Source organism: Aphelocoma coerulescens, chromosome 7 (assembly GCF_041296385.1).
Source record: "Aphelocoma coerulescens isolate FSJ_1873_10779 chromosome 7, UR_Acoe_1.0, whole genome shotgun sequence".
Lineage (NCBI taxonomy): Eukaryota > Metazoa > Chordata > Aves > Passeriformes > Corvidae > Aphelocoma > Aphelocoma coerulescens.
In genome coordinates, this window is record NC_091021.1 from 9,808,793 (window position 1) to 9,836,078 (window position 27,286).

General features: G+C 55.1%; 2 protein-coding genes across 2 annotated transcripts; both read right to left on the bottom strand.

Annotated features, from left to right (window-relative positions):
* Window positions 1–6,027: 6,027 nt before the first annotated feature.
* LOC138113322 (maestro heat-like repeat-containing protein family member 7) lies at window positions 6,028–11,191 on the bottom strand. Its single transcript, XM_069021479.1, has 15 exons — window positions 11,071–11,191; window positions 10,757–10,820; window positions 10,494–10,644; window positions 10,163–10,311; window positions 9,697–9,844; window positions 9,264–9,451; window positions 9,037–9,174; window positions 8,645–8,759; window positions 8,364–8,501; window positions 7,979–8,155; window positions 7,690–7,845; window positions 7,429–7,530; window positions 6,955–7,057; window positions 6,634–6,690; window positions 6,028–6,345 (listed from the first exon to the last, which is right to left on the bottom strand). The coding sequence occupies exons 1-15, from the start codon at window positions 11,189–11,191 to the stop codon at window positions 6,146–6,148; spliced, it is 2,007 nt and encodes a 668-aa protein (XP_068877580.1). The 3' UTR covers window positions 6,028–6,145.
* Window positions 11,192–19,832: 8,641 nt separating this feature from the next.
* LOC138113323 (maestro heat-like repeat-containing protein family member 7) lies at window positions 19,833–24,977 on the bottom strand. Its single transcript, XM_069021480.1, has 15 exons — window positions 24,839–24,977; window positions 24,525–24,588; window positions 24,262–24,412; window positions 23,931–24,079; window positions 23,465–23,612; window positions 23,032–23,219; window positions 22,805–22,942; window positions 22,413–22,527; window positions 22,132–22,269; window positions 21,747–21,923; window positions 21,458–21,613; window positions 21,197–21,298; window positions 20,723–20,825; window positions 20,402–20,458; window positions 19,833–20,113 (listed from the first exon to the last, which is right to left on the bottom strand). Exons 1-15 carry the CDS (start codon window positions 24,975–24,977, stop codon window positions 19,914–19,916), a joined length of 2,025 nt encoding a protein of 674 aa, XP_068877581.1. The 3' UTR covers window positions 19,833–19,913.
* Window positions 24,978–27,286: the final 2,309 nt, after the last annotated feature.

The following is a 27,286-nucleotide window of genomic DNA, read 5'->3' on the forward strand; positions in this document are numbered from 1 at the left end:
CTAGGGTTCCATGTAGCCGGTCCATAATGTTGTATAATTCTCTCAGGTGGCCACTCATCATCTCCCCATCTTTGGGAGCTTCCCTTAGTTAGGGAGGTGTCAAGACACCATTTTTCTCTGACCAAATCCTCATATATTTTGACTCTGAGCCCCGTCCCGGCTTTGTGACAGCAAAAAGAACAGGGGCCTGATATAGCCTGTGTAACATATTCCTGACCAGTTTGGAGGCAACCGTCGGTAAGCATGTTGGCCACCAATCCAATGATGACCTTCCTTCCCACTTTTCGTCATCAACTGTTGGGTCAAAATATAACTTGTTCCCTGGACCTAACGGACCTCCAAAAATAGTTGCTTCACCATAAGAGTCACAATATTTGCATTTCCAAATTCCCAGGTGGGGTTTCCATCTGTAGTCACACCCCTGCTCTGTTTTGTTAGAGTCGGACCAGAACTCCTTGAAAAGGGTTCGAGTTCCATTCTGATGTTGCCACTTGCACTGATAATCATGGACAACATGTGTTTTACTTGTGAAATTGTCTCGGGGGCAACTTAAAAATAGGTGGTCAAAGAACAGATTCCTCCCCACGGCTTTACAGCCTTCGAAATCCCTTTGGTAACTGTGGTAGGGACACCTTACCCAACTACCACTGGTGAGCTTAACATGTGTTTGATTCTATCTACCTTGGTATTTGGAACAATCATAAGGAGGGCAATCCTAGAGGTCCAACAATCAAAACCCAAAGTCCTTTCACAAACACTTTCTCCCACTCGAACCCCATGTCCTTATGTCCGATTACGGCAGTAGATGCCTTTCCCGGAAAGGCGTAATCGCCAATGATTGAGGTCCAGAAGCCTGTTCCTCTGTGTACATGGCTTCGTTCACTGACACACCACTTAGGTGATAATGGTTGGGCTATCTGTCACGGCCCAATCTTTGGCTCTGCCTGGGCTCCTGCAGACCCAGGAGTTGCTGAGATTAAAGGTGGTTGCCACTGTTTCCCCTAAGGATACAAATCTATTTTCCCAGGTCACAATTTGATCCCAATGATAACACAAAATTAAAAATACCAACAGTAGTCTCATTGTTTTAGTCCTTTCTGTCCTCCACAAAGGTTGGTTCCTCAGCCCAGGCACCGTGGATAGTATCCTTTTCTGAAGGGGCTGTTGCGGTAAACAGGCAGGTTCAGGCATGCAGGGTCTGCAAGATAAAATCCTGTACCATCTAGTTATTCTTGCAAATAACATTTTGTTGTGGGGACATATTCCCTTCTTTTTTTGCCCGGGTCTTGTGATCAGAATGGCGTTGTCCTTTCCTACTGCTATTACCTCAGCCGGTTCAGGAGGGCCATTAGGCCCTTGGACCCGTATTTTAATTCCGTCATTTAAGCTGGTAGATCCAAACCCTCTGTCTTCACGAATGGTGGTGACTTGAGGTGGATCCCCTTTTTTAACAATTTTCCTGTCCCCAATTGTCCTTTTACAGTGTTTCCAGATCCTGATGACTATGCCCGTTGACAGGGGTGCTTTAAAGAACACAGACACCAAGAGAAAGAATGGTCCTATTTACTATGAACAGTAAGGAGACACAACAGTAAAATGATACATTTTATAAAACAGTAAGTTTACTACGTGCTTGGCTTTAGTGACAAGCAAAAACAAGCAAGGTAATGCACCTAAGTATTACTATACGAGAGAAAGGAGAGAGAGTTAGAAAGATGCATCACCAATTGCCTAAATACTTTACCATCACCCAGAGTCCACAGTCGCTGGGGAGCCCTGTTTCGCAGCAAGGATCTGGAGAACCCTTCCCAGCAATTGGGAAAATCCTACACGCTGCATCCACCCGTAGGTGAGATTTCAGGTTTGCCCAAAACGGCGTCCGGCTTTTAAAGGCACAACTCAGCAAGTCAAAGTGACTTGACTACATTTTTAGCACAGAAGCACCTGGATCTGATGGCAGACTTCACAACCAGCCAGGGCCACAACTTGGCCAGAACTCAGACCTGGGCAGGGAGGGTTTTCCCCTCCAATACCCTACAAACAACCCTCTAGTCATGTCAGTTGGGAAAGTTTCTTAAAAGGATACATTTCTCGCTCATAACTACACAAGGTTACGTGAAAGTTTCTAAAGCAGCCTCTTTGGTGTTAAACACCTAGCATTAAGAGTCCTTCTCATCTCTTTTTAGCTAAATAATACGGATGGTGTTAGTTACAGAGTGCCCAGGATCCATCTTGTAACTCAACCCTGGCAGGAACAAGGTGACTGACTGCCTGGGGGCTGCTTATGGCCTCTGACACCCAGTTCCTCAGGGCTTCCCACCACCCCAGCCCCTCAGGGGCCTCCTGTTCCCTCGTAGCCTCCAGCCACCCACTCCCTCACACATCCCCTCGTGCCTTCCTGTGGCTGTTGCCGAGGCGGACATAAAAGCCACACCAGTCGTAATCCATAGTCGAGAAAGGTAGAAAGATTTTTTATTTTCTCTACTGCTGTCCTTACACCTCTTCACAGTGGCTGTGGCCTAATTTAAGATTGGCTGCTTAGCAAACAATGACAAGGCTGCCTAACAAACAATGACCATTCAGGCAGTAAACAATCAGCTATACAAGCAAAAGTATAGTTGCTACATATTATCCACAAGTTCTTCCTTGTACACTCTCAGTGTCCCACAAGAAGAACATCCTCCCCTCATGTCCAGGACATCTTCTCTTATTAATTATCTTCTTGGACTTCTCTGTGGGTTTTTCTAAAGCTGCAAAATTTCACTGTAATATTCTCATGGGTAAACTCGGACTGGTTTCAGGTCTGACTCTGTGAGATTGTCAGTCCAGCTGTCAATCTCCTCAGGTCCCCCTTTTTTGAATTACAAAGGCAGCGCTTATGCACTTTTGCAGGGCCCTTTGCAAAAAAAGACAATAAACACGGCACACTGAGCAGGATGCAAAAAAATAACCCATAGGATCAGGCATCTGGTTTTGAGCCGATTTTTGACCCATCCTGCAATTTGCCAATTGCCAAACTACCTATTGAGCCAATCAGATTCTGATTCTTCCCGCAATTTTGACACGCTTGTTTGTAATTCCTTAATGTGGGCATGAATAGATTTTGAATGATCAGACAAATTCATACAACACATTCCATCGAAATCCTCACATCCATGTCCATGGTACTAGTAACAAAAAATCAATGGCAGCTCTATTTTGCAGTGTAGCATGCCTTACTGAACCAACACCTGTTAATAATCCAGCTAAAGCAAGCAAAGTGGCATTAGTCTGCCAAGCTAACCAACATCCTAACTTGTTTAACAGTCCCAGTGCTTTAGCAGATGCTATTTGAGGAGAAAAGAAGGAAACAGCCCATCAAGTATCTGATGGCCAAAATTTGGTGGTGTCATTGCAATCAGGGGCAAATGCATGGATGCTGTGTTTTCCCCTCCATGGTTTATGCTGTAAAATCATGGATGTGTCAGGTGTTAACAGTGAGAGTCGTCCTAAGTTGCAAGGACCTCCTTTGATATGGGATGGAATTGCAGCCCATGCTCGGTCTCTGCAAATAAAAAACACCCCTGGGGGCAAAGCTAGAGGAACAGTAGTAGAGTGTGAAATATGTGGTGAACTATAATTGCACCAGGCACTTTCATTTGCAGATATGGGTTGGTTAGGAGAAACATCCCATACTTTGGACTGATCAGACCCAGAATAATTAAACTTAACACAAAAAGTCCGTTTTCACAGATCCTAAAAGCTCTATTTCTTGTGGCTCAAGAGTTGCAGGGGCAAGGTACGAAACCCACTGATCCCAAGCATCAGCGTGATTGTGTGATTGTAAAAGCTTGCAAACTGTCCTAGGCTTTGGCCAGTCCTCTACTGGCAAGCCAACAAGGCAGGTAGAAAAAGGACTGTCAGGAGCAGCAGTGGCTAAGCACGGAGTATCTTGCCCTGTCACATTGGCCAGGGTAACCCACACGTTGGTTCTTGGCTGACTGACAGGCCAAGCAGAAACAGCAGGCACTAAGCTCAGCAAAACTGACAAGGACCATACTGGCACCTGCATTTTTCTGTTATTCGTTGACATTTGCACTCCAGTGCATCCCAGTGCAAGCCAACACCCCTGGATCGCAGGGATATACAGTGCAATAGAGTCCTCCTTGGTCACCGGTGCTCGATGCTCTCTCTGGTCGGAGGTAGCCCGAACCACGCTGCCAAGGTCATCAGCCTGTGTTGCTGTTACCCTCAGCATCTGGCCGAACAGGCAGTGGGATATTCTGCTGCAAATCGGGACACACACACCTTGCTGGCACCCACCGTGCTCCAGTACCTGTGGAAACACAAGCAAATCCACGCCCCCACATGACAAGGTCCCAGGGGCCTTCCCACTGGCTGGTAAGCAAATTCCTTACCCATACTTTAGCTCGAGGCAAATGTATTTCACTGGTGGACTGCAAGGAATAAAAATGATTTAAAATGGAGGGATTGTTTGAATCAGACGGTATTGCCAAGTGATTTATGGTATTTACAGCTTTCAAAAGTTGGGACTGTGGGGTTTCCCCTTCCATTCTCCCTTTTTGTTTTCCTAAAACAGTTTTAAGTGTGTGATGAGCACATTCAACAACAGCTTGACCAGTGGGAGAAGGAGGAATACCAAATTTGTGAGAGATGCCCCACAAACGTAAGAAATTCCTAACTTTCTGAGAGGCGTAAGCCGGCCCATTGTCAGTTTTCACACAGGCAGGGACACCTAAAGCACCAAAGGCTTCCTGCCAGGGCAAAATTACATCACGGGCCTTTTCTCCAGCATGAGCAGAAGCCCATAGAACAGAGGAAAAGGTGTCAATGGATACATGTACATATTTAAAATGACCAGATTCTGAAATGTGTGTAACATCAGTCTGACAAAGCTGTAGGGCCAAAAGACCACAGGTTCACACCTGAAACCAGTCCGAATTTACCCATGAGAATATTACAGTGAAATTTTGCAGCTTTAGAAAAACCCACAGAGAAGGCCAAGAAGATAATTAATAAGAGAAGATGTCCTGGACATGAGGGGAGGATGTTCTTCTTGTGGGACACTGAGAGTGTACAAGGAAGAACTTGTGGACAATATGTAGCAATGATACTTTTGCTTGTATAGCTGATTGTTTACTGCCTGAATGGTCATTGTTTGTTAGGCAGCCTTGTCATTGTTTGCTAAGCAGCCAATCTTAAATTAGGCCACAGCCACTGTGAAGAGGTGTAAGGACAGCAGTAGAGAAAATAAAAAATCTTTCTACCTTTCTCGACTATGGATTACGACTGGTGTGGCTTTTATGTCCGCCTCGGCAACAGCCACATGTGGTGACCCCGAGACGTGATTCAAAGAGCCTGCCTGGAGAGCAGAAAGCCTGTGTGGAGAGCAGGGGCCGTGGATTCAACGGGAAGGAGAGTAGCAAAGAGAGCTACCAAGATCTAGATCGGACTGCAACCTTTTAAAGGTGAGCCCGTTGATAACAAAATGGGAGCAAATGCATCCCAAGAGGATGACTAGTGTGGCTTTTATGTTTGCCTCAACAACAGCGACACCTTCCCACTGCCTTGTCCCTTCAGGGCCTCCGCAGCACCTCATCCCTTCACGGCCTCCCACCGCCCCGTCCCTTCAGGGTCTCCCCCAGCCCAGCCAACCTGCCCGGCAGCGGCACAGCCCCGACAGAGCTCCAGAGGAGCTGGGTCAAGAGGCACCTCGGAGCCCTCAGCAATCCAGCCAGCAACACGCAAGCAGGAGGACACAGATGGTGGTTCCTGCCTGGGACAGGGCTTGTGGCCATCTCCAGGCACCAGTCCCACAGGGATCCCCGCAGCTCCAGCCCCTGCCCACCCGCTCTGTCGGCAGCGTTAAGGCTCCAGCACAACCACCAAAGGCCAAGGGGCTTTTCTGGCCATTTTCCCTTCCATGCTGCAGGCCTGGGCAACTTGCTGAGCACAAGCAGCTTTTTTCCCTCTTCCCCTACGTCCTGCGGACACCGGGCACCAAAAGAAAGCTCCTGGGAGTCTGTGTATTGTAACACATTCTATATTTACATGCTAAGAAAAACGAAAAGAAGAAAAGAACAATCTTCAAGAAAAGAAAAATCCCTGAAGGCTCAGGTGGCCCCGCCAGACAGAACCTCCCAGATCAGCTCTCCGCAGAGCTCCAGCAGTGCAGCCAGCCACAGCCCCACAGACGAGGCCGTGTCTTGCATGCCCTGCGGAGTCGATCTCGGAGCTTCGGGAAGATGGAGTACGGAGCGCTCTTTGCTGCTCTGAGGACGTACAATGTTTGAGCTGCCAGCCTTGAGACAGCAGGGCTGATGTCATCTGTCATGTCTTCAAGGGCTGGAAGAGAGAGGAACAGAGCCACGGTCAGAGCCCAGATCTGTGGGGACACGAGGAAGTGCCCCTGGCCAGGGCCATCCCACCCACTCTTGCCATGGCCAGGAGGGAGCAGGAGCCAACGGGAACAGCCGGAAGGTGCTGGCCACCGATCCCCACATGTCCCTGAAACCTCTCTGTGCTCTGCCCACGCCGCCCCTCGTCCGCACAGGGAGCAGAGCCCTCCGCAGCCGGGCAGGGATTGCAGCTCCCCCCGCCAGCCCCCGCTGACAGCCCGCTGCCCTCACTCACCCTCACAGATGAGCTGGAGCTCTTCCTTCTGCCGCCTCAGGTGCCGCCCGGCGATCCCTGGGAACACAGAGCCTGTCACGGCCCCAAGCAGCACAACTGCCCCACACGGGCGCTGCCAGCCCTGTGGCCACACGCCCTCCTCCCCGGCGGGGCTCAGCCCGGGCCCCTGCCGCATCCTGACGCCCGAGGGCACGGCTGCGGGAGGGCGGCAGCACCCACGGCCCCGGGCCCGGCTCCCGCTGCAGCCGGGGCAGCAGCCGGGCTGGGGCCGAGCTGCGGCGGGGCGGGGAGGCAGGGAGGGGCCCCGGCCTCGGGGCTCACCAATGAACCTGACGGCCGCCTCTCGTAGGGCCGTCTGTGGGCTCCGCAGGTACGGCAGGGCCCGGCGCAGGTGCTCGGCCGCTCGGCTCCTGTCCTCTGCCAGCTGCAGAGAGGGCACGGAGGGAAGGCTTGGCGCGGGCTCTGCCCCTCGGCCGGGCGCTCCCTGCGCCCAGCACTGGCTTCCCCTGCCCGCACAGCCCCGAGGCCCGGCCGGCCGCCCCTTTGGAGGGGGCAGAGGGCCGGGTGCTGCCGGGGGAGCCGCAGTTTTACCCCGCCCCACAGCCCAGCTGGGTCGGCGCTCCATGGGCACCCACCCGGCTCGGGGCCAGAGAAGCCTGGGGAAGAGCTCCTGGGGAAGGGAGCAGCGTGTGGGGCGCAGGCTGGAGCCCCTGGGTGCAGCACTGGGCAGGGCCACAGCTGCCAGCCCCACACACGGGGCCCCGGGGGCTTCTCCAGGCTGCGGCTGGGGCTTACCAGGCCCTCGCCAAACCTCCATGTCTGATCCAGCTGCAGCATCTGTTCAAGATCCCTCCTCTTCAGGAATCTGGCAGCACAAAGCAGCGTTTCCCGAGAAACCTGGAGAGCAGCAGAGAGCCAGAGGTGGCACCAGAGCCCAGGGCACAGGACCAGCATCCCTGTGCCAAGGCCAGGGGGAAGCTGCAGTCCACGAGGCGCCAGAGCAGGAGGCAGCCGAGCCTGCTCCCAGGCTGCCACCAGCAGCCCATGAGCCCTTACCTCTGCCACGTGCTGGCTCTCATCATGGCAGTGGAAAGAGAGTGGGAGCAGGCTCTGGCGCACGTGTGACTTGAGGGCCTTTTTTCTCTTTCGCATTATTAAATCCATCACTTCTCGGAAGACATACATGGAGCACATCTGCACCTGGCTATCATCCTGTATAAAAGGAAGAAGCAAGGGCCTCAGCATCGGCTGCTCCAGGCCCACCTGGGCACAGGCCTGAAAATCCACAGGGCACAAAGTGTCCGGACAGCACCCAGTGGCCGTGGCTGGGGGCACAGAGCCTTACGTTGTCAAAGAGTGGCACAAGAGGCTCAGCCAACTGCAGGGCGACGCGGCCGGGTAGCGGGTGGGCATTAGCCAAGAACAAACGGCTGAGTACAATGATGCTCATCCTAACCACACCGCTATCATTTTCCCGCACGAACTCCACGAGGCTTTCAGTCAGGCTCCACATTTTTTCAGCCTGCATGGAACACAAGTCTGGGCAACCCCACCCTGCTGCCGCCGGGCCCAGATGCCAAAGGCCTGTCCCGAAACACGCGGTCAGCTGAGGTGGGAGGGAGGAGAGCTGGGAGCAGCTGCCTCAGCTGCTGAAGCCCAGCCAAGCCCAAGGGGCTGCGTTCCCCAGCCCCATGCTGCCAGTGGATCTTCAGCCACTGCTCCCTTCTCACCAGCGAGGGATCATTGCTGAGCACCATGAGGCCACTGAGCGCCAGGCGACGCCTCTCCCTGCACTCGCTCCGCAGGTTCTTTAACATGATCTCCAGGATGCTGTCACCGCATTTACTCAAGTCCAGACACTCCAGGACCTGAAAGGCACAGGGCAGTGACAGGGGACCCGGGTGGCAGGAGCCCAGAAGTGCACAGGGCTTGGCCCAAGCAGCAGCATCGGGCACGGGCACTGTCCCAGGCGGCTGCAGCTGCAAGAGGCAGCGCTGGCCATCAGGCTCACCTCAACGAAGAAGGCCAGCGTGAGCAGATACCAGCGTGACCGCCTCCTCCTGAGCAGCCCGAGCAGGTGCAAGGCGATGCGGGAACACAAGTGGGGCAAGCCACTGCGCATCTCCCTGGCAGGGGGAAAAAGGCACCAAGACCCTGAGCTGGACGGGCAGACCTCTCCCAGGACTGACTCACAGAGGTCTGATCTCTCCCCAGCACCCTGCGAGGGGACGTGGGCCCTTTGGGAGGCGGCCGCTCCTGGGCACCCTCCTCTCCCAGCCTTTTGCAGTCTGCTCGGCCATCCCTCGGTGACAAGGCCCCCTCGCCCACAACCACGGGGACTGTGTGGGGCACGCCGGGCACAGGGCACAAATGCCAGGGGCGGCGGGGAGGAGGGCGTCTCACCTGGCCAGCAGACCCACTGCATAGTGCTGTGTGTCAGGACAGAGCAGTGTGTCCCAGCCATGCTGGCGCTCCATGGCCACCACCACATCCTCATACTCCAGCCGACGGAGCAGGGCCTCCAGGGTCTGCACTACAAACCTGTGTGCAGAGCAAAGCCCAGGTCAGGCTGAGAGCACTGGCTCCTGCTCTGGGGACATGGGAGGGACAGGATGACTGGGATGGAGCACCTGTTGGGATTGGTGGGAAGGCGGTGTTCCTTCCGGCATGCTCTCCAGAAAGTATTAACCTTCTGTGGCATCTGTTCTGTGCTGAAGAACACTTGGAAGAGCAGATGCACAAAGAGACGAGGGAAATACAACATCGCTTCTTGTGGCCAGCAGGGCCCCTGGAGGATCTTCCACATCACCAGAGTTGCCTGCAAAGGACAAATCCCCCTGAGACAGCACTCAGTGCCCAGGTGTCCCTGTGTCAGGGCCAGAGCATGGAAGGGAGAGGCCAGGGGAGATGCAGGGGGAGCACCGGGCCTGGTGCCTCTGAACCTGCCCCTAGCCCAGGTTTCAGCCCAGCGCCCGAGGCAGGGAGATGCAGGGTGGGAAGAGGATGGAGAGCTGCTGGAGAGGCGACCTGGAGGGTGAGCAAAGGCCAGTTCCAGAAACTCACAGCCAGGGCAAAGACATCCGTGTTGTCCCCATCGGAGGTGTGTGTGATGTGCTCTGGCCAGTTGCTCAGCACTTCGAGGAGTATCAGCACCACCAGCCTCGCAGTCCTTCTCGAGGACAAGATCGTGCTCCACATGGTTGTAGCAGCTCTGTGGGGTCAGAGCTTTTTGTAAGGGGGGTGTCCGCCACAGCACCGTGGCCTGGGCAGCTGCAGGGACCTGAGCTGGCTGTCAGCCCTGCCTCTGCCCACGGCCCCTCACTGGCAGCACGCAGGCAGCCCAGCCCTGTGGGGACAGGCCCCTGAGGGGCAGGGAGGGAGCATGGCAGCAGGCTCAGGGGCTGACATGCCAGGGCTGGGAAATGGAGGAGCCACAGGGCCCTTGAAGTCTCTGTCAGACACCTGGGACAGGCTCCACAGGGTGATGGGCTGGTGAGTCCTGAGCCCTCTGTGCACATGGGCCCCATACCTGTCACATGAAGGAGCCACACGCAGGAGAGTGATCACCACATCAGTGGGTTGTGCCTCTGTCAGCTCCAGAAGGGTATTGTCCAGCTTGTGCTCGCCAGACTCATTGGCCATGAGCCAGCGGTGGATGTACCTCACCATGGCGGGCACCTGGAGAAGGCACGGGGAGAGTTGGAAGCTGCCAGAGGGAGTAATGTCCCCAGCTTCTCCAGAGAGCTGCTTCCCTTCCCACCACACTGGGATGGCCTCAAAGGCTTAAAGTGACCAGCAGGCGTGGCTTGGGAGGCCATGCAGTTCCTGGGAGGATCGAACCCTGGCCACAGGCTGCTTACTTGCTCTGGACAGGGGACACCCTTATTCACAAGCAAATCCAGCATGGAGGTGCTGGCGTCAGTGTTGGAGATGTCCCCGTTTTCCACGGACCCAGTGCCCATGACGCTGGTCTCTTCCTGCCAAATGCACTTGATGAATTTGCAAATCATCAGCAGGAGAACGAAGGGCAGGAAGAGAGGGACGTTCCATGGAGAGCTCCAACGCGCTGCTCGGCTGAGCAGCGACAGCAGGCCCAGCCCAGGTGGGGATGGCTGCAGGTACCTGCGCTGCTCTGCTGAAGCGGCCACGGGCGGGGTCCTGCTCTTGTGTCTGGTCCGTGGCTGCATCTGGCAAAGAGCGAGCGCGGCCAGAGCTGAGGGGCTGCGGGAGAGGCCGGAGAACACAGCCCAGCCCTGCGCTCCCCAGGCAGGGACAGCCCCGGGGTGCCAAGGGGATGGAGCACGGCTGCCGGGGGGGCAGCCCTGGACCCTGTTCCGTCCTGGCCCTGGGCATGTCCCCAGGGAATGGGATGGGCTGGGATGGGATGTGGTCAACCTGGCTGCAGGCACCAGCCCTGGGCCCAGCTCTGCCACTCACCATCCTGCAGCAGCTGGAACTGTTCCACTAGTCCAGACTCTTGAGCTGGGACAGCTCCAGGGCCTTCTTCCTCCTCCTTCACCCAGGCCAGCTTGGGCACCCTCAGGGGTCTCTGCTCCATGTCACAGACTGGATTCATGTCTACTTGCAGGACAGATGACTTGGAAAAGCTTCGAGTCAGCAAGTCCTGCAGTCGTGCCTTGAAGGCACCTGCGACAGAGAAGCCTCAGAAAGGCTACAGGACTGCAAGTCCTGCTCTCTGGTCTCGAGGGCTCCTGACACAATGACAGGAGACTCCTCGTCAAGGATTCAGGTCACCAAATCCCACGGTCTGGCCTCAAGGGCACCAGCCGCAGGGATGGGAGATGCCTCAGGAAAGCTCCGAGTCACCAAGTCCCGCAGTCCGGCCGCGAGGCCAGATGCAGGACTAACGCCTCGGAACAGCTGCGGGTCAGCAGCGAACGAGCTGGCTGTGCGGGGACTCCTCACAGCACCACTCACGCCCGTCCTGCCCCGTCGCGTGCACCGAGCACTGTGGCGTGGCCGCGTCGCCGCCAGCACCTATGTCAGCACGTGTCACAAAGGGCCCTGGGACACCCTGTCCTGTTGCATTCCATGGTGACCATTCCACACTGTGTCACAAAGGGCCCTTGGACACACTGGCACCCGCCCCTGGGACCACCCCCAGCCCACCCAAAGTGCCCCGGGTTGGAAGGAATCCCTTGGCCCGAGTGGCTGAGACAGCCTGGGACACACCAAGATCAGCCGAGTCCACAGGGCAGGACTCTCTCTGCTGCCTGGCCCACACACCCCAGCTCTGGGCTGGCCCTGGGCCAGGGCAGCTTCCAGCAAGCAAGAGACAAATGCATCCTGCCGAGAGTTGAAACACACCAGATAGGGAAGATGTGAAAAGTACGCGCGTAAAGGCCTTTTAATTCACAGCTCTCAAAGAGAGCTTTGGGGCTCGCAGCTGGACAGAGATGATCTCGCTCAGACCTCTGCTGAAAGGGGGGTAACACACTCTGCTGCAGGTGCTTGGGTTGGTCTCCGCAGGCCCAGGCCGATGCCAAACCGTCTCTTCACAGCCTTCTCCCTTCCCAAGTGCAACGGGCCTCAAGGACTGGAAGGAGCACAGGGAGCCCAAGGGAGACAGTTGCACCCACTTCACTGGGGGCACCTGGGCAAGCACTTTCCTTGAGAAGCAAGGCCCTCTCCTCCAAAGGGATTTCCCCCAAATCTGTCCATGTCCTGGGGAACAGCAACACACACTTAGGAAACCCTGGCAAGGCTGAATTACTTCCGGTCCTTTCAGAACAGGCCCTCCGGCTCGCTCTCATCTTCCCCCAGGTGTGGTCCCACGTGTCGGTTCAGGCGCGCAGCCCCGGGCCCCTACAAACACAAGCTGCCCGCTGCCTCTGCACCTGCCTCAACTCCTGCCTGCGGTCACAGCAGCAAAACCAGGCTGTTCCCAGCCAGAGGGCAGAGCCCTGTTCCCGCAGGAGGCTCTTGTGAGCGCCTTCCAGGACTCTCCGCTGTGCACGGAGCACTTCTCATGCCCGCTCTGAACACTCTTTGGACAACAGAGCACAAGCCGGCTGGCTCTGGGGTCAGCAGACCCCAAACACAGGCGCAGGAAGAAGCAGCGGCTGTTTTGCAGCCATGCCCAAGAGAGATGCGAAGGGTCCCCTCCCTCTGCTCTCGCTTGGTTGGGTTTCTGACTGGCTCTGAGGCAGGGGCTGCGATTCCTCCCGTGTGGGGACCAGAACCGCACCCAGGATCCAGGCACTGCCTGACAGCGCTCCAGACGCTGCGATGGTCGCGCCTCTGAGTCTCGGCCACTCTGCTGCTGCTGCTGCTTCATGTGCTTTTAGGCACAGCCAAAGCTCACTGTTAAGCCACGATGGTCCCTGGTTGTGCCCTCTTCCTGTCCCTGTGGAGATAACTATACGCGTTGAGGTGAAAGTTTCTAAAGCAGCCCATTTGGCGTTAAACACCTGGCATTAAGAGTCCTTGTCATCTCTTTGTAGCTTAATAATACTGATGGTGTTAGCCACGTAATGCCCAGGGTTTGACTTGTAGGCCAGCCCTGGTGAGGCCTGCTGCTCAGGCCTCAGCACATCAGTTGATCATCAGACTTAGAAGTTGTCAGACTGCCCCAACAACTGTTGCATATATGGTTAGTCCATCTTGAGGCAGAACTGCAAGCTGCATTCCCTGTATTGTGTGCTTGATTAAGCACACAATACAAGGAATGAAACAAGGAAGAAACAAAAAGGTAGCCGCTGCACAAAGGGAAAGGAGAAGGGCCCGTTTGAGCCACAGACTCCCTGGCGGCCACAAAAATATATCAGGTTCCCAACATTCCCATGTCTGCATTGGTACATGGGCTAATTTTCTTATCTCCCTAGTCACCTGTTTTCCTGCTTTTTGATTGTCATCAATTTGTAAGCAACAGCTGGATTGATTTTATTTCCTGCAAACTCCTCCTTCTGCCAGTAGTCTAAAACCATGCGATGCTGGAAAATCGCATTCTGCCGTCGTGTGGATTGGTCATCCACAAGGTCAAGGGTTGCAGCCATCTGGTTAGTTATTGTCTCCAAGATGGCTTGCAGTCATATTATCCACTTCAAATTACAGATAGGTTCTCTGGCCCGTGATACCAATTCCCTAGGGTTCCATGTAGCCGGTCCATAATGTTGTATAATTCTCTCAGGTGGCCACTCATCATCTCCCCATCTTTGGGAGCTTCCCTTAGTTAGGGAGGTGTCAAGACACCATTTTTCTCTGACCAAATCCTCATATATTTTGACTCTGAGCCCCGTCCCGGCTTTGTGACAGCAAAAAGAACAGGGGCCTGATATAGCCTGTGTAACATATTCCTGACCAGTGTGGAGGCAACCTTCGGTAAGCATGTTGGCCACCAATCCAATGATGACCTTCCAAGGGCCATGTTTCGGTAGCAAAAGGGCCTTCCCAACTTTTTGTCATCAACTGTTGGGTCAAAATATAACTTGTTCCCTGGACCTAACGGACCTCCAAAAATAGTTGCTTCACCATAAGAGTCACAATATTTGCATTTCCAAATTCCCGGGTGGGGTTTCCATCTGTAGTCACACCCCTGCTCTGTTTTGTTAGAGTCGGACCAGAACTCCTTGAAAAGGGTTCGAGTTCCATTCTGATGTAGCCACTTGCACTGATAATCATGGACAACATGTGTTTTACTTGTGAAATTGTCTCGGGGGCAACTTAAAAATAGGTGGTCAAAGAACAGATTCCTCCCCACGGCTTTACAGCCTTCGAAATCCCTTTGGTAACTGTGGTAGGGACACCTTACCCAACTACCACTGGTGAGCTTAACATGTGTTTGATTCTATCTACCTTGGTATTTGGAACAATCATAAGGAGGGCAATCCTAGTGGTCCAACAATCAAAACCCAAAGTCCTTTCACAAACACTTTCTCCCACTCGAACCCCATGTCCTTATGTCCGATTACGGCAGTAGATGCCTTTCCCGGAAAGGCGTAATCGCCAATGATTGAGGTCCAGAAGCCTGTTCCTCTGTGTACATGGCTTCGTTCACTGACACACCACTTAGGTGATAATGGTTGGGCTATCTGTCACGGCCCAATCTTTGGCTCTGCCTGGGCTCCTGCAGACCCAGGAGTTGCTGAGGTTAAAGGTGGTTGCCACTGTTTCCCCTAAGGATACAAATCCATTTTCCCAGGTCACAATTTGATCCCAATGATAACACAAAATTAAAAATACCAACAGTAGTCTCATTGTTTTAGTCCTTTCTGTCCTCCACAAAGGTTGGTTCCTCAGCCCAGGCACCGTGGATAGTATCCTTTTCTGAAGGGGCTGTTGCGGTAAACAGGCAGGTTCAGGCATGCAGGGTCTGCAAGATAAAATCCTGTACCATCTAGTTATTCTTGCAAATAACATTTTGTTGTGGGGACATATTCCCTTCTTTTTTTGCCCGGGTCTTGTGATCAGAATGGCGTTGTCCTTTCCTACTGCTATTACCTCAGCCGGTTCAGGAGGGCCATTAGGCCCTTGGACCCGTATTTTAATTCCATCATTCAAGCTGGTAGATCCAAACCCTCTGTCTCCACGAATGGTGGTGACTTGAGGTGGATCCCCTTTTTTCACAATTTTCCTGTCTCCAATTGTCCTTTTACAGTGTTTCCAGATCCTGATGACTATGCCCGTTGACAGCGGTGCTTTAAAGAACACAGACACCAAGAGAAAGAATGGTCCTATTTACTATGAACAGTAAGGAGACACAACAGTAAAATGATACATTTTATAAAACAGTAAGTTTACTACGTGCTTGGCTTTAGTGACAAGCAAAAACAAGCAAGGTAATGCACCTAAGTATTACTATACGAGAGAAAGGAGAGAGAGTTAGAAAGATGCATCACCAATTGCCTAAATACTTTACCATCACCCAGAGTCCACAGTCGCTGGGGAGCCCTGTTTCGCAGCAAGGATCTGGAGAACCCTTCCCAGCAATTGGGAAAATCCTACACGCTGCATCCACCCGTAGGTGAGATTTCAGGTTTGCCCAAAACGGCGTCCGGCTTTTAAAGGCACAACTCAGCAAGTCAAAGTGACTTGACTACATTTTTAGCACAGAAGCACCTGGATCTGATGGCAGACTTCACAACCAGCCAGGGCCACAACTTGGCCAGAACTCAGACCTGGGCAGGGAGGGTTTTCCCCTCCAATACCCTACAAACAACCCTCTAGTCATGTCAGTTGGGAAAGTTTCTTAAAAGGATACATTTCTCACTCATAACTACACAAGGTTACGTGAAAGTTTCTAAAGCAGCCTCTTTGGTGTTAAACACCTAGCATTAAGAGTCCTTCTCATCTCTTTTTAGCTAAATAATACGGATGGTGTTACTTACAGAGTGCCCAGGATCCGTCTTGTAACTCAACTCTGGCAGGAACAAGGTGACTGACTGCCTGGGGGCTGCTTATGGCCTCTGACACCCAGTTCCTCAGGGCTTCCCACCACCCCAGCCCCTCAGGGGCCTCCTGTTCCCTCGTAGCCTCCAGCCACCCACTCCCTCACACATCCCCTCGTGCCTTCCTGTGGCTGTTGCCGAGGCGGACATAAAAGCCACACCAGTCGTAATCCATAGTCGAGAAAGGTAGAAAGATTTTTTATTTTCTCTACTGCTGTCCTTACACCTCTTCACAGTGGCTGTGGCCTAATTTAAGATTGGCTGCTTAGCAAACAATGACAAGGCTGCCTAACAAACAATGACCATTCAGGCAGTAAACAATCAGCTATACAAGCAAAAGTATCGTTGCTTCATATTGTCCACAAGGTCTTCCTTGTACACTCTCAGTGTCCCACAAGAAGAACATCCTCCCCTCATGTCCAGGACCATCTTCTCTTATTAATTGTCTTCTTGGACTTCTCTGTGGGTTTTTCTAAAGCTGCAAAATTTCACTGTAATATTCTCATGGGTAAACTCTGACTGGTTTCAGGTCTGACTCTGTGAGATTGTCAGTCCAGCTGTCAATCTCCTCAGGTCCCCCTTTTTTGAATTACAAAGGCAGCGCTTATGCACTTTTGCAGGGCCCTTTGCAAAAAAAGACAATAAACACGGCACACTGAGCAGGATGCAAAAAAATAACCCATAGGATCAGGCATCCGGTTTTGAGCCGATTTTTGACCCATCCTGCAATTTGCCAATTGCCAAACTACCTATTGAGCCAATCAGATTCTGATTCTTCCCGCAATTTTGACACGCTTGTTTGTAATTCCTTAATGTGGGCATGAATAGATTTTGAATGATCAGACAAATTCATACAACACATTCCATCGAAATCCTCACATCCATGTCCATGGTACTAGTAACAAAAAATCAATGGCAGCTCTATTTTGCAGTGTAGCATGCCTTACTGAACCAACACCTGTTAATAATCCAGCTAAAGCAAGCAAAGTGGCATTAGTCTGCCAAGCTAACCAACATCCTAACTTGTTTAACAGTCCCAGTGCTTTAGCAGATGCTATTTGAGGAGAAAAGAAGGAAACAGCCCATCAAGTATCTGATGGCCAAAATTTGGTGGTGTCATTGCAATCAGGGGCAAATGCATGGATGCTGTGTTTTCCCCTCCATAGTTTATGCTGTAAAATCATGGATGTGTCAGGTGTTAACAGTGAGAGTCGTCCTAAGTTGCAAGGACCTCCCCTGATATGGGATGGAATTGCAGCCCATGCTCGGTCTCTGCAAATAAAAAACACCCCTGGGGGCAAAGCTAGAGGAACAGTAGTAGAGTGTGAAATATGTGGTGAACTATAATTGCACCAGGCACTTTCATTTGCAGATATGGGTTGGTTAGGAGAAACATCCCATACTTTGGACTGATCAGACCCAGAATAATTAAACTTAACACAAAAAGTCCGTTTTCACAGATCCTAAAAGCTCTATTTCTTGTGGCTCAAGAGTTGCAGGGGCAAGGTACGAAACCCACTGATCCCAAGCATCAGCGTGATTGTGTGATTGTAAAAGCTTGCAAACTGTCCTAGGCTTTGGCCAGTCCTCTACTGGCAAGCCAACAAGGCAGGTAGAAAAAGGACTGTCAGGAGCAGCAGTGGCTAAGCACGGAGTATCTTGCCCTGTCACATTGGCCAGGGTAACCCACACGTTGGTTCTTGGCTGACTGACAGGCCAAGCAGAAACAGCAGGCACTAAGCTCAGCAAAACTGACAAGGACCATACTGGCACCTGCATTTTTCTGTTATTCGTTGACATTTGCACTCCAGTGCATCCCAGTGCAAGCCAACACCCCTGGATCGCAGGGATATACAGTGCAATAGAGTCCTCCTTGGTCACCGGTGCTCGATGCTCTCTCTGGTCGGAGGTAGCCCGAACCACGCTGCCAAGGTCATCAGCCTGTGTTGCTGTTACCCTCAGCATCTGGCCGAACAGGCAGTGGGATATTCTGCTGCAAGTCGGGACACACACACCTTGCTGGCACCCACCGTGCTCCAGTACCTGTGGAAACACAAGCAAATCCACGCCCCCACATGACAAGGTCCCAGGGGCCTTCCCACTGGCTGGTAAGCAAATTCCTTACCCATACTTTAGCTCGAGGCAAATGTATTTCACTGGTGGACTGCAAGGAATAAAAATGATTTAAAATGGAGGGATTGTTTGAATCAGACGGTATTGCCAAGTGATTTATGGTATTTACAGCTTTCAAAAGTTGGGACTGTGGGGTTTCCCCTTCCATTCTCCCTTTTTGTTTTCCTAAAACAGTTTTAAGTGTGTGATGAGCACATTCAACAACAGCTTGACCAGTGGGAGAAGGAGGAATACCAAATTTGTGAGAGATGCCCCACAAACGTAAGAAATTCCTAACTTTCTGAGAGGCGTAAGCCGGCCCATTGTCAGTTTTCACACAGGCAGGGACACCTAAAGCACCAAAGGCTTCCTGCCAGGGCAAAATTACATCACGGGCCTTTTCTCCAGCATGAGCAGAAGCCCATAGAACAGAGGAAAAGGTGTCAATGGATACATGTACATATTTAAAATGACCAGATTCTGAAATGTGTGTAACATCAGTCTGACAAAGCTGTAGGGCCAAAAGACCACAGGTTCACACCTGAAACCAGTCCGAGTTTACCCATGAGAATATTACAGTGAAATTTTGCAGCTTTAGAAAAACCCACAGAGAAGGCCAAGAAGATAATTAATAAGAGAAGATGTCCTAGACATGAGGGGAGGATGTTCTTCTTGTGGGACACCCAGAGTGTACAAGGAAGAACTTGTGGACAATATGTAGCAACGATACTTTTGCTTGTATAGCTGATTGTTTACTGCCTGAATGGTCATTGTTTGTTAGGCAGCCTTGTCATTGTTTGCTAAGCAGCCAATCTTAAATTAGGCCACAGCCACTGTGAAGAGGTGTAAGGACAGCAGTAGAGAAAATAAAAAATCTTTCTACCTTTCTCGACTATGGATTACGACTGGTGTGGCTTTTATGTCCGCCTCGGCAACAGCCACATGTGGTGACCCCGAGACGTGATTCAAAGAGCCTGCCTGGAGAGCAGAAAGCCTGTGTGGAGAGCAGGGGATGTGGATTCAATGGGAAGGAGAGTAGCAAAGAGAGCTACCAAGATCTAGATCGGACTGCAACCTTTTAAAGGTGAGCCCGTTGATAACAAAATGGGAGCAAATGCATCCCAAGAGGATGACTAGTGTGGCTTTTATGTTTGCCTCAACAACAGCGACACCTTCCCACTGCCTTGTCCCTTCAGGGCCTCCGCAGCACCTCATCCCTTCACGGCCTCCCACCACCCCGTCCCTTCAGGGTCTCCCCCAGCCCAGCCAACCTGCCCGGCAGCGGCACAGCCCCGACAGAGCTCCAGAGGAGCTGGGTCAAGAGGCACCTCGGAGCCCTCAGCAATCCAGCCAGCAACACGCAAGCAGGAGGACACAGATGGTGGTTCCTGCCTGGGACAGGGCTTGTGGCCATCTCCAGGCACCAGTCCCACAGGGATCCCCGCAGCTCCGGCCCCTGCCCACCCGCTCTGTCGGCAGCGTTAAGGCTCCAGCACAACCACCAAAGGCCAAGGGGCTTTTCTGGCCATCTTCCCTTCCACGCTGCAGGCCTGGGCAACTTGCTGAGCACAAGCAGCTTTTTTCCCTCTTCCCCTACGTCCTGCGGACACCGGGCACCAAAAGAAAGCTCCTGGGAGTCTGTGTATTGTAACACATTCTATATTTACATGCTAAGGAAAACGAAAAGAAGAAAAGAACAATCTTCAAGAAAAGAAAAATCCCTGAAGGCTCAGGTGGCCCCGCCAGACAGAACCTCCCAGATCAGCTCTCCGCAGAGCTCCAGCAGTGCAGCCAGCCACAGCCCCACAGACGAGGCCGTGTCTTGCATGCCCTGCGGAGTCGATCTCGGAGCTTCGGGAAGATGGAGTACGGAGCGCTCTTTGCTGCTCTGAGGACGTACAATGTTTGAGCTGCCAGCCTTGAGACAGCAGGGCTGATGTCATCTGTCATGTCTTCAAGGGCTGGAAGAGAGAGGAACAGAGCCACGGTCAGAGCCCAGATCTGTGGGGACACGAGGAAGTGCCCCTGGCCAGGGCCATCCCACCCACTCTTGCCATGGCCAGGAGGGAGCAGGAGCCAACGGGAACAGCCGGAAGGTGCTGGCCACCGATCCCCACATGTCCCTGAAACCTCTCTGTGCTCTGCCCACGCCGCCCCTCGTCCGCACAGGGAGCAGAGCCCTCCGCAGCCGGGCAGGGATTGCAGCTCCCCCCGCCAGCCCCCGCTGACAGCCCGCTGCCCTCACTCACCCTCACAGATGAGCTGGAGCTCTTCCTTCTGCCGCCTCAGGTGCTGCCCGGCGATCCCTGGGAACACAGAGCCTGTCACGGCCCCAAGCAGCACAACTGCCCCACACGGGCGCTGCCAGCCCTGTGGCCACACGCCCTCCTCCCCGGCGGGGCTCAGCCCGGGCCCCTGCCGCATCCTGACGCCCGAGGGCACGGCTGCGGGAGGGCGGCAGCACCCACGGCCCCGGGCCCGGCTCCCGCTGCAGCCGGGGCAGCAGCCGGGCTGGGGCCGAGCTGCGGCGGGGCGGGGAGGCAGGGAGGGGCCCCGGCCTCGGGGCTCACCAATGAACCTGACGGCCGCCTCTCGTAGGGCCGTCTGTGGGCTCCGCAGGTACGGCAGGGCCCGGCGCAGGTGCTCGGCCGCTCGGCTCCTGTCCTCTGCCAGCTGCAGAGAGGGCACGGAGGGAAGGCTTGGCGCGGGCTCTGCCCCTCGGCCGGGCGCTCCCTGCGCCCAGCACTGGCTTCCCCTGCCCGCACAGCCCCGAGGCCCGGCCGGCCGCCCCTTTGGAGGGGGCAGAGGGCCGGGTACTGCCGGGGGAGCCGCAGTTTTACCCCGCCCCACAGCCCAGCTGGGTCGGCGCTCCATGGGCACCCACCCGGCTCGGGGCCAGAGAAGCCTGGGGAAGAGCTCCTGGGGAAGGGAGCAGCGTGTGGGGCGCAGGCTGGAGCCCCTGGGTGCAGCACTGGGCACGGCCACAGCTGCCAGCCCCACACACGGGGCCCCGGGGGCTTCTCCAGGCTGCGGTTGGGGCTTACCAGGCCCTCGCCAAACCTCCATGTCTGATCCAGCTGCAGCATCTGTTCAAGATCCCTCCTCTTCAGGAATCTGGCAGCACAAAGCAGCGTTTCCCGAGAAACCTGGAGAGCAGCAGAGAGCCAGAGGTGGCACCAGAGCCCAGGGCACAGGACCAGCATCCCTGTGCCAAGGCCAGGGGGAAGCTGCAGTCCACGAGGCGCCAGAGCAGGAGGCAGCCGAGCCTGCTCCCAGGCTGCCACCAGCAGCCCATGAGCCCTTACCTCTGCCACGCGCTGGCTCTCATCATGGCAGTGAAAAGAGAGTGGGAGCAGGCTCTGGCGCACGTGTGACTTGAGGGCCTTTTTTCTCTTTCGCATTATTAAATCCATCACTTCTCGGAAGACATACATGGAGCACATCTGCACCTGGCTATCATCCTGTATAAAAGGAAGAAGCAAGGGCCTCAGCATCGGCTGCTCCAGGCCCACCTGGGCACAGGCCTGAAAATCCACAGGGCACAAAGTGTCCGGACAGCACCCAGTGGCCGTGGCTGGGGGCACAGAGCCTTACGTTGTCAAAGAGTGGCACAAGAGGCTCAGCCAACTGCAGGGCGACGCGGCCGGGTAGCGGGTGGGCATTAGCCAAGAACAAACGGCTGAGTACAATGATGCTCATCCTAACCACACCGCTATCATTTTCCCGCACGAACTCCACGAGGCTTTCAGTCAGGCTCCACATTTTTTCAGCCTGCATGGAACACAAGTCTGGGCAACCCCACCCTGCTGCTGCCGGGCCCAGATGCCAAAGGCCTGTCCCGAAACACGCGGTCAGCTGAGGTGGGAGGGAGGAGAGCTGGGAGCAGCTGCCTCAGCTGCTGAAGCCCAGCCAAGCCCAAGGGGCTGCGTTCCCCAGCCCCATGCTGCCAGTGGATCTTCAGCCACTGCTCCCTTCTCACCAGCGAGGGATCATTGCTGAGCACCATGAGGCCACTGAGCGCCAGGCGACGCCTCTCCCTGCACTCGCTCCGCAGGTTCTTTAACATGATCTCCAGGACGCTGTCACCGCATTTACTCAAGTCCAGATACTCCAGGACCTGAAAGGCACAGGGCAGTGACAGGGGACCCGGGTGGCAGGAGCCCAGAAGTGCACAGGGCTTGGCCCAAGCAGCAGCATCGGGCACGGGCACTGTCCCAGGCGGCTGCAGCTGCAAGAGGCAGCGCTGGCCATCAGGCTCACCTCAACGAAGAAGGCCAGCGTGAGCAGATACCAGCGTGGCCGCCTCCTCCTGAGCAGCCTGAGCAGGTGCAAGGCGATGCGGGAACACAAGTGGGGCAAGCCACTGCGCATCTCCCTGGCAGGGGGAAAAAGGCACCAAGACCCTGAGCTGGACGGGCAGACCTCTCCCAGGACTGACTCACAGAGGTCTGATCTTTCCCCAGCACCCTGCGAGGGGACGTGGGCCCTTTGGGAGGCGGCCGCTCCTGGGCACCCTCCTCTCCCAGCCTTTTGCAGTCTGCTCGGCCATCCCTCGGTGACAAGGCCCCCTCGCCCACAACCACGGGGACTGTGTGGGGCACGCCGGGCACAGGGCACAAATGCCAGGGGCGGCGGGGAGGAGGGCGTCTCACCTGGCCAGCAGACCCACTGCATAGTGCTGCGTGTCAGGACAGAGCAGTGTGTCCCAGCCATGCTGGCGCTCCATGGCCACCACCACATCCTCATACTCCAGCCGACGGAGCAGGGCCTCCAGGGTCTGCACTACAAACCTGTGTGCAGAGCAAAGCCCAGGTCAGGCTGAGAGCACTGGCTCCTGCTCTGGGGACATGGGAGGGACAGGATGACTGGGATGGAGCACCTGTTGGGATTGGTGGGAAGGCGGTGTTCCTTCCGGCATGCTCTCCAGAAAGTATTAACCTTCTGTGGCATCTGTTCTGTGCTGAAGAACACTTGGAAGAGCAGATGCACAAAGAGACAAGGGAAATACAACATCGCTTCTTGTGGCCAGCAGGGCCCCTGGAGGATCTTCCACATCACCAGAGTTGCCTGCAAAGGACAAATCCCCCTGAGACAGCACTCAGTGCCCAGGTGTCCCTGTGGCAGGGCCAGAGCATGGAAGGGAGAGGCCAGGGGAGATGCAGGGGGAGCACCGGGCCTGGTGCCTCTGAACCTGCCCCTAGCCCAGGTTTCAGCCCAGCGCCCGAGGCAGGGAGATGCAGGGTGGGAAGAGGATGGAGAGCTGCTGGAGAGGCGACCTGGAGGGTGAGCAAAGGCCAGTTCTAGAAACTCACAGCCAAGGCAAAGACATCCGTGTTGTCCCCATCGGAGGTGTGTGTTATGTGCTCTGGCCAGTTGCTCAGCACTTCGAGGAGTATCAGCACCACCAGCCTCGCAGTCCTTCTCGAGGACAAGATCGTGCTCCACATGGTTGTAGCAGCTCTGTGGGGTCAGAGCTTTTTGTAAGGGGGGTGTCCGCCACAGCACCGTGGCCTGGGCAGCTGCAGGGACCTGAGCTGGCTGTCAGCCCTGCCTCTGCCCACGGCCCCTCACTGGCAGCACGCAGGCAGCCCAGCCCTGTGGGGACAGGCCCCTGAGGGGCAGGGAGGGAGCATGGCAGCAGGCTCAGGGGCTGACATGCCAGGGCTGGGAAATGGAGGAGCCACAGGGCCCTTGAAGTCTCTGTCAGACACCTGGGACAGGCTCCACAGGGTGATGGGCTGGTGAGTCCTGAGCCCTCTGTGCACATGGGCCCCATACCTGTCACATGAAGGAGCCACACGCAGGAGAGTGATCACCACATCAGTGGGTTGTGCCTCTGTCAGCTCCAGAAGGGTATTGTCCAGCTTGTGCTCGCCAGACTCATTGGCCATGAGCCAGCGGTGGATGTACCTCACCATGGCGGGCACCTGGAGAAGGCACGGGGAGAGTTGGAAGCTGCCAGAGGGAGTAATGTCCCCAGCTTCTCCAGAGAGCTGCTTCCCTTCCCACCACACTGGGATGGCCTCAAAGGCTTAAAGTGACCAGCAGGCGTGGCTTGGGAGGCCATGCAGTTCCTGGGAGGATCGAACCCTGGCCACAGGCTGCTTACTTGCTCTGGACAGGGGACACCCTTATTCACAAGCAAATCCAGCATGGAGGTGCTGGCGTCAGTGTTGGAGATGTCCCCGTTTTCCACGGACCCAGTGCCCATGACGCTGGTCTCTTCCTGCCAAATGCACTTGATGAATTTGCAAATCATCAGCAGGAGAACGAAGGGCAGGAAGAGAGGGACGTTCCATGGAGAGCTCCAACGCGCTGCTCGGCTGAGCAGCGACAGCAGGCCCAGCCCAGGTGGGGATGGCTGCAGGTACCTGCGCTGCTCTGCTGAAGCGGCCACGGGCGGGGTCCTGCTCTTGTGTCTGGTCCGTGGCTGCATCTGGCAAAGAGCGAGCGCGGCCAGAGCTGAGGGGCTGCGGGAGAGGCCGGAGAACACAGCCCAGCCCTGCGCTCCCCAGGCAGGGACAGCCCCGGGGTGCCAAGGGGATGGAGCACGGCTGCCGGGAGGGCAGCCCTGGACCCTGTTCCGTCCTGGCCCTGGGCATGTCCCCAGGGAATGGGATGGGCTGGGATGGGATGTGGTCAACCTGGCTGCAGGCACCAGCCCTGGGCCCAGCTCTGCCACTCACCATCCTGCAGCAGCTGGAACTGTTCCACTAGTCCAGACTCTTGAGCTGGGACAGCTCCAGGGCCTTCTTCCTCCTCCTTCACCCAGGCCAGCTTGGGCACCCTCAGGGGTCTCTGCTCCATGTCACAGACTGGATTCATGTCTACTTGCAGGACAGATGACTTGGAAAAGCTTCGAGTCAGCAAGTCCTGCAGTCGTGCCTTGAAGGCACCTGCGACAGAGAAGCCTCAGAAAGGCTACAGGACTGCAAGTCCTGCTCTCTGGTCTCGAGGGCTCCTGACACAATGACAGGAGACTCCTCGTCAAGGATTCAGGTCACCAAATCCCACGGTCTGGCCTCAAGGGCACCAGCCGCAGGGATGGGAGATGCCTCAGGAAAGCTCTGAGTCACCAAGTCCCGCAGTCCGGCCGCGAGGCCAGATGCAGGACTAACGCCTCGGAACAGCTGCGGGTCAGCAGCGAACGAGCTGGCTGTGCGGGGACTCCTCACAGCACCACTCACGCCCGTCCTGCCCCGTCGCGTGCACCGAGCACTGTGGCGTGGCCGCGTCGCCGCCAGCACCTATGTCAGCACGTGTCACAAAGGGCCCTGGGACACCCTGTTCTGTTGCATTCCATGGTGACCATTCCACACTGTGTCACAAAGGGCCCTTGGACACACTGGCACCCGCCCCTGGGACCACCCCCAGCCCACCCAAAGTGCCCCGGGTTGGAAGGAATCCCTTGGCCCGAGTGGCTGAGACAGCCTGGGACACACCAAGATCAGCCGAGTCCACAGGGCAGGACTCTCTCTGCTGCCTGGCCCACACACCCCAGCTCTGGGCTGGCCCTGGGCCAGGGCAGCTTCCAGCAAGCAAGAGACAAATGCATCCTGCCGAGAGTTGAAACACACCAGATAGGGAAGATGTGAAAAGTACGCGCGTAAAGGCCTTTTAATTCACAGCTCTCAAAGAGAGCTTTGGGGCTCGCAGCTGGACAGAGATGATCTCGCTCAGACCTCTGCTGAAAGGGGGGTAACACACTCTGCTGCAGGTGCTTGGGTTGGTCTCCGCAGGCCCAGGCCGATGCCAAACCGTCTCTTCACAGCCTTCTCCCTTCCCAAGTGCAACGGGCCTCAAGGACTGGAAGGAGCACAGGGAGCCCAAGGGAGACAGTTGCACCCACTTCACTGGGGGCACCTGGGCAAGCACTTTCCTTGAGAAGCAAGGCCCTCTCCTCCAAAGGGATTTCCCCAAATCTGTCCATGTCCTGGGGAACAGCAACACACACTTAGGAAACCCTGGCAAGGCTGAATTACTTCCGGTCCTTTCAGAACAGGCCCTCCGGCTCGCTCTCATCTTCCCCCAGGTGTGGTCCCACGTGTCGGTTCAGGCGCGCAGCCCCGGGCCCCTACAAACACAAGCTGCCCGCTGCCTCTGCACCTGCCTCAACTCCTGCCTGCGGTCACAGCAGCAAAACCAGGCTGTTCCCAGCCAGAGGGCAGAGCCCTGTTCCCGCAGGAGGCTCTTGTGAGCGCCTTCCAGGACTCTCCTCTGTGCACGGAGCACTTCTCATGCCCGCTCTGAACACTCTTTGGACAACAGAGCACAAGCCGGCTGGCTCTGGGGTCAGCAGACCCCAAACACAGGCGCAGGAAGAAGCAGCGGCTGTTTTGCAGCCATGCCCAAGAGAGATGCGAAGGGTCCCCTCCCTCTGCTCTCGCTTGGTTGGGTTTCTGACTGGCTCTGAGGCAGGGGCTGCGATTCCTCCCGTGTGGGGACCAGAACCGCACCCAGGATCCAGGCACTGCCTGACAGCGCTCCAGACGCTGCGATGGTCGCGCCTCTGAGTCTCGGCCACTCTGCTGCTGCTGCTGCTTCATGTGCTTTTAGGCACAGCCAAAGCTCACTGTTAAGCCACGATGGTCCCTGGTTGTGCCCTCTTCCTGTCCCTGTGGAGATAACTATACGCGTTGAGGTGAAAGTTTCTAAAGCAGCCCATTTGGCGTTAAACACCTGGCATTAAGAGTCCTTGTCATCTCTTTGTAGCTTAATAATACTGATGGTGTTAGCCACGTAATGCCCAGGGTTTGACTTGTAGGCCAGCCCTGGTGAGGCCTGCTGCTCAGGCCTCAGCACATCAGTTGATCATCAGACTTAGAAGTTGTCAGACTGCCCCAACAACTGTTGCATATATGGTTAGTCCATCTTGAGGCAGAACTGCAAGCTGCATTCCCTGTATTGTGTGCTTGATTAAGCACACAATACAAGGAATGAAACAAGGAAGAAACAAAAAGGTAGCCGCTGCACAAAGGGAAAGGAGAAGGGCCCGTTTGAGCCACAGACTCCCTGGCGGCCACAAAAATATATCAGGTTCCCAACATTCCCATGTCTGCATTGGTACATGGGCTAATTTTCTTATCTCCCTAGTCACCTGTTTTCCTGCTTTTTGATTGTCATCAATTTGTAAG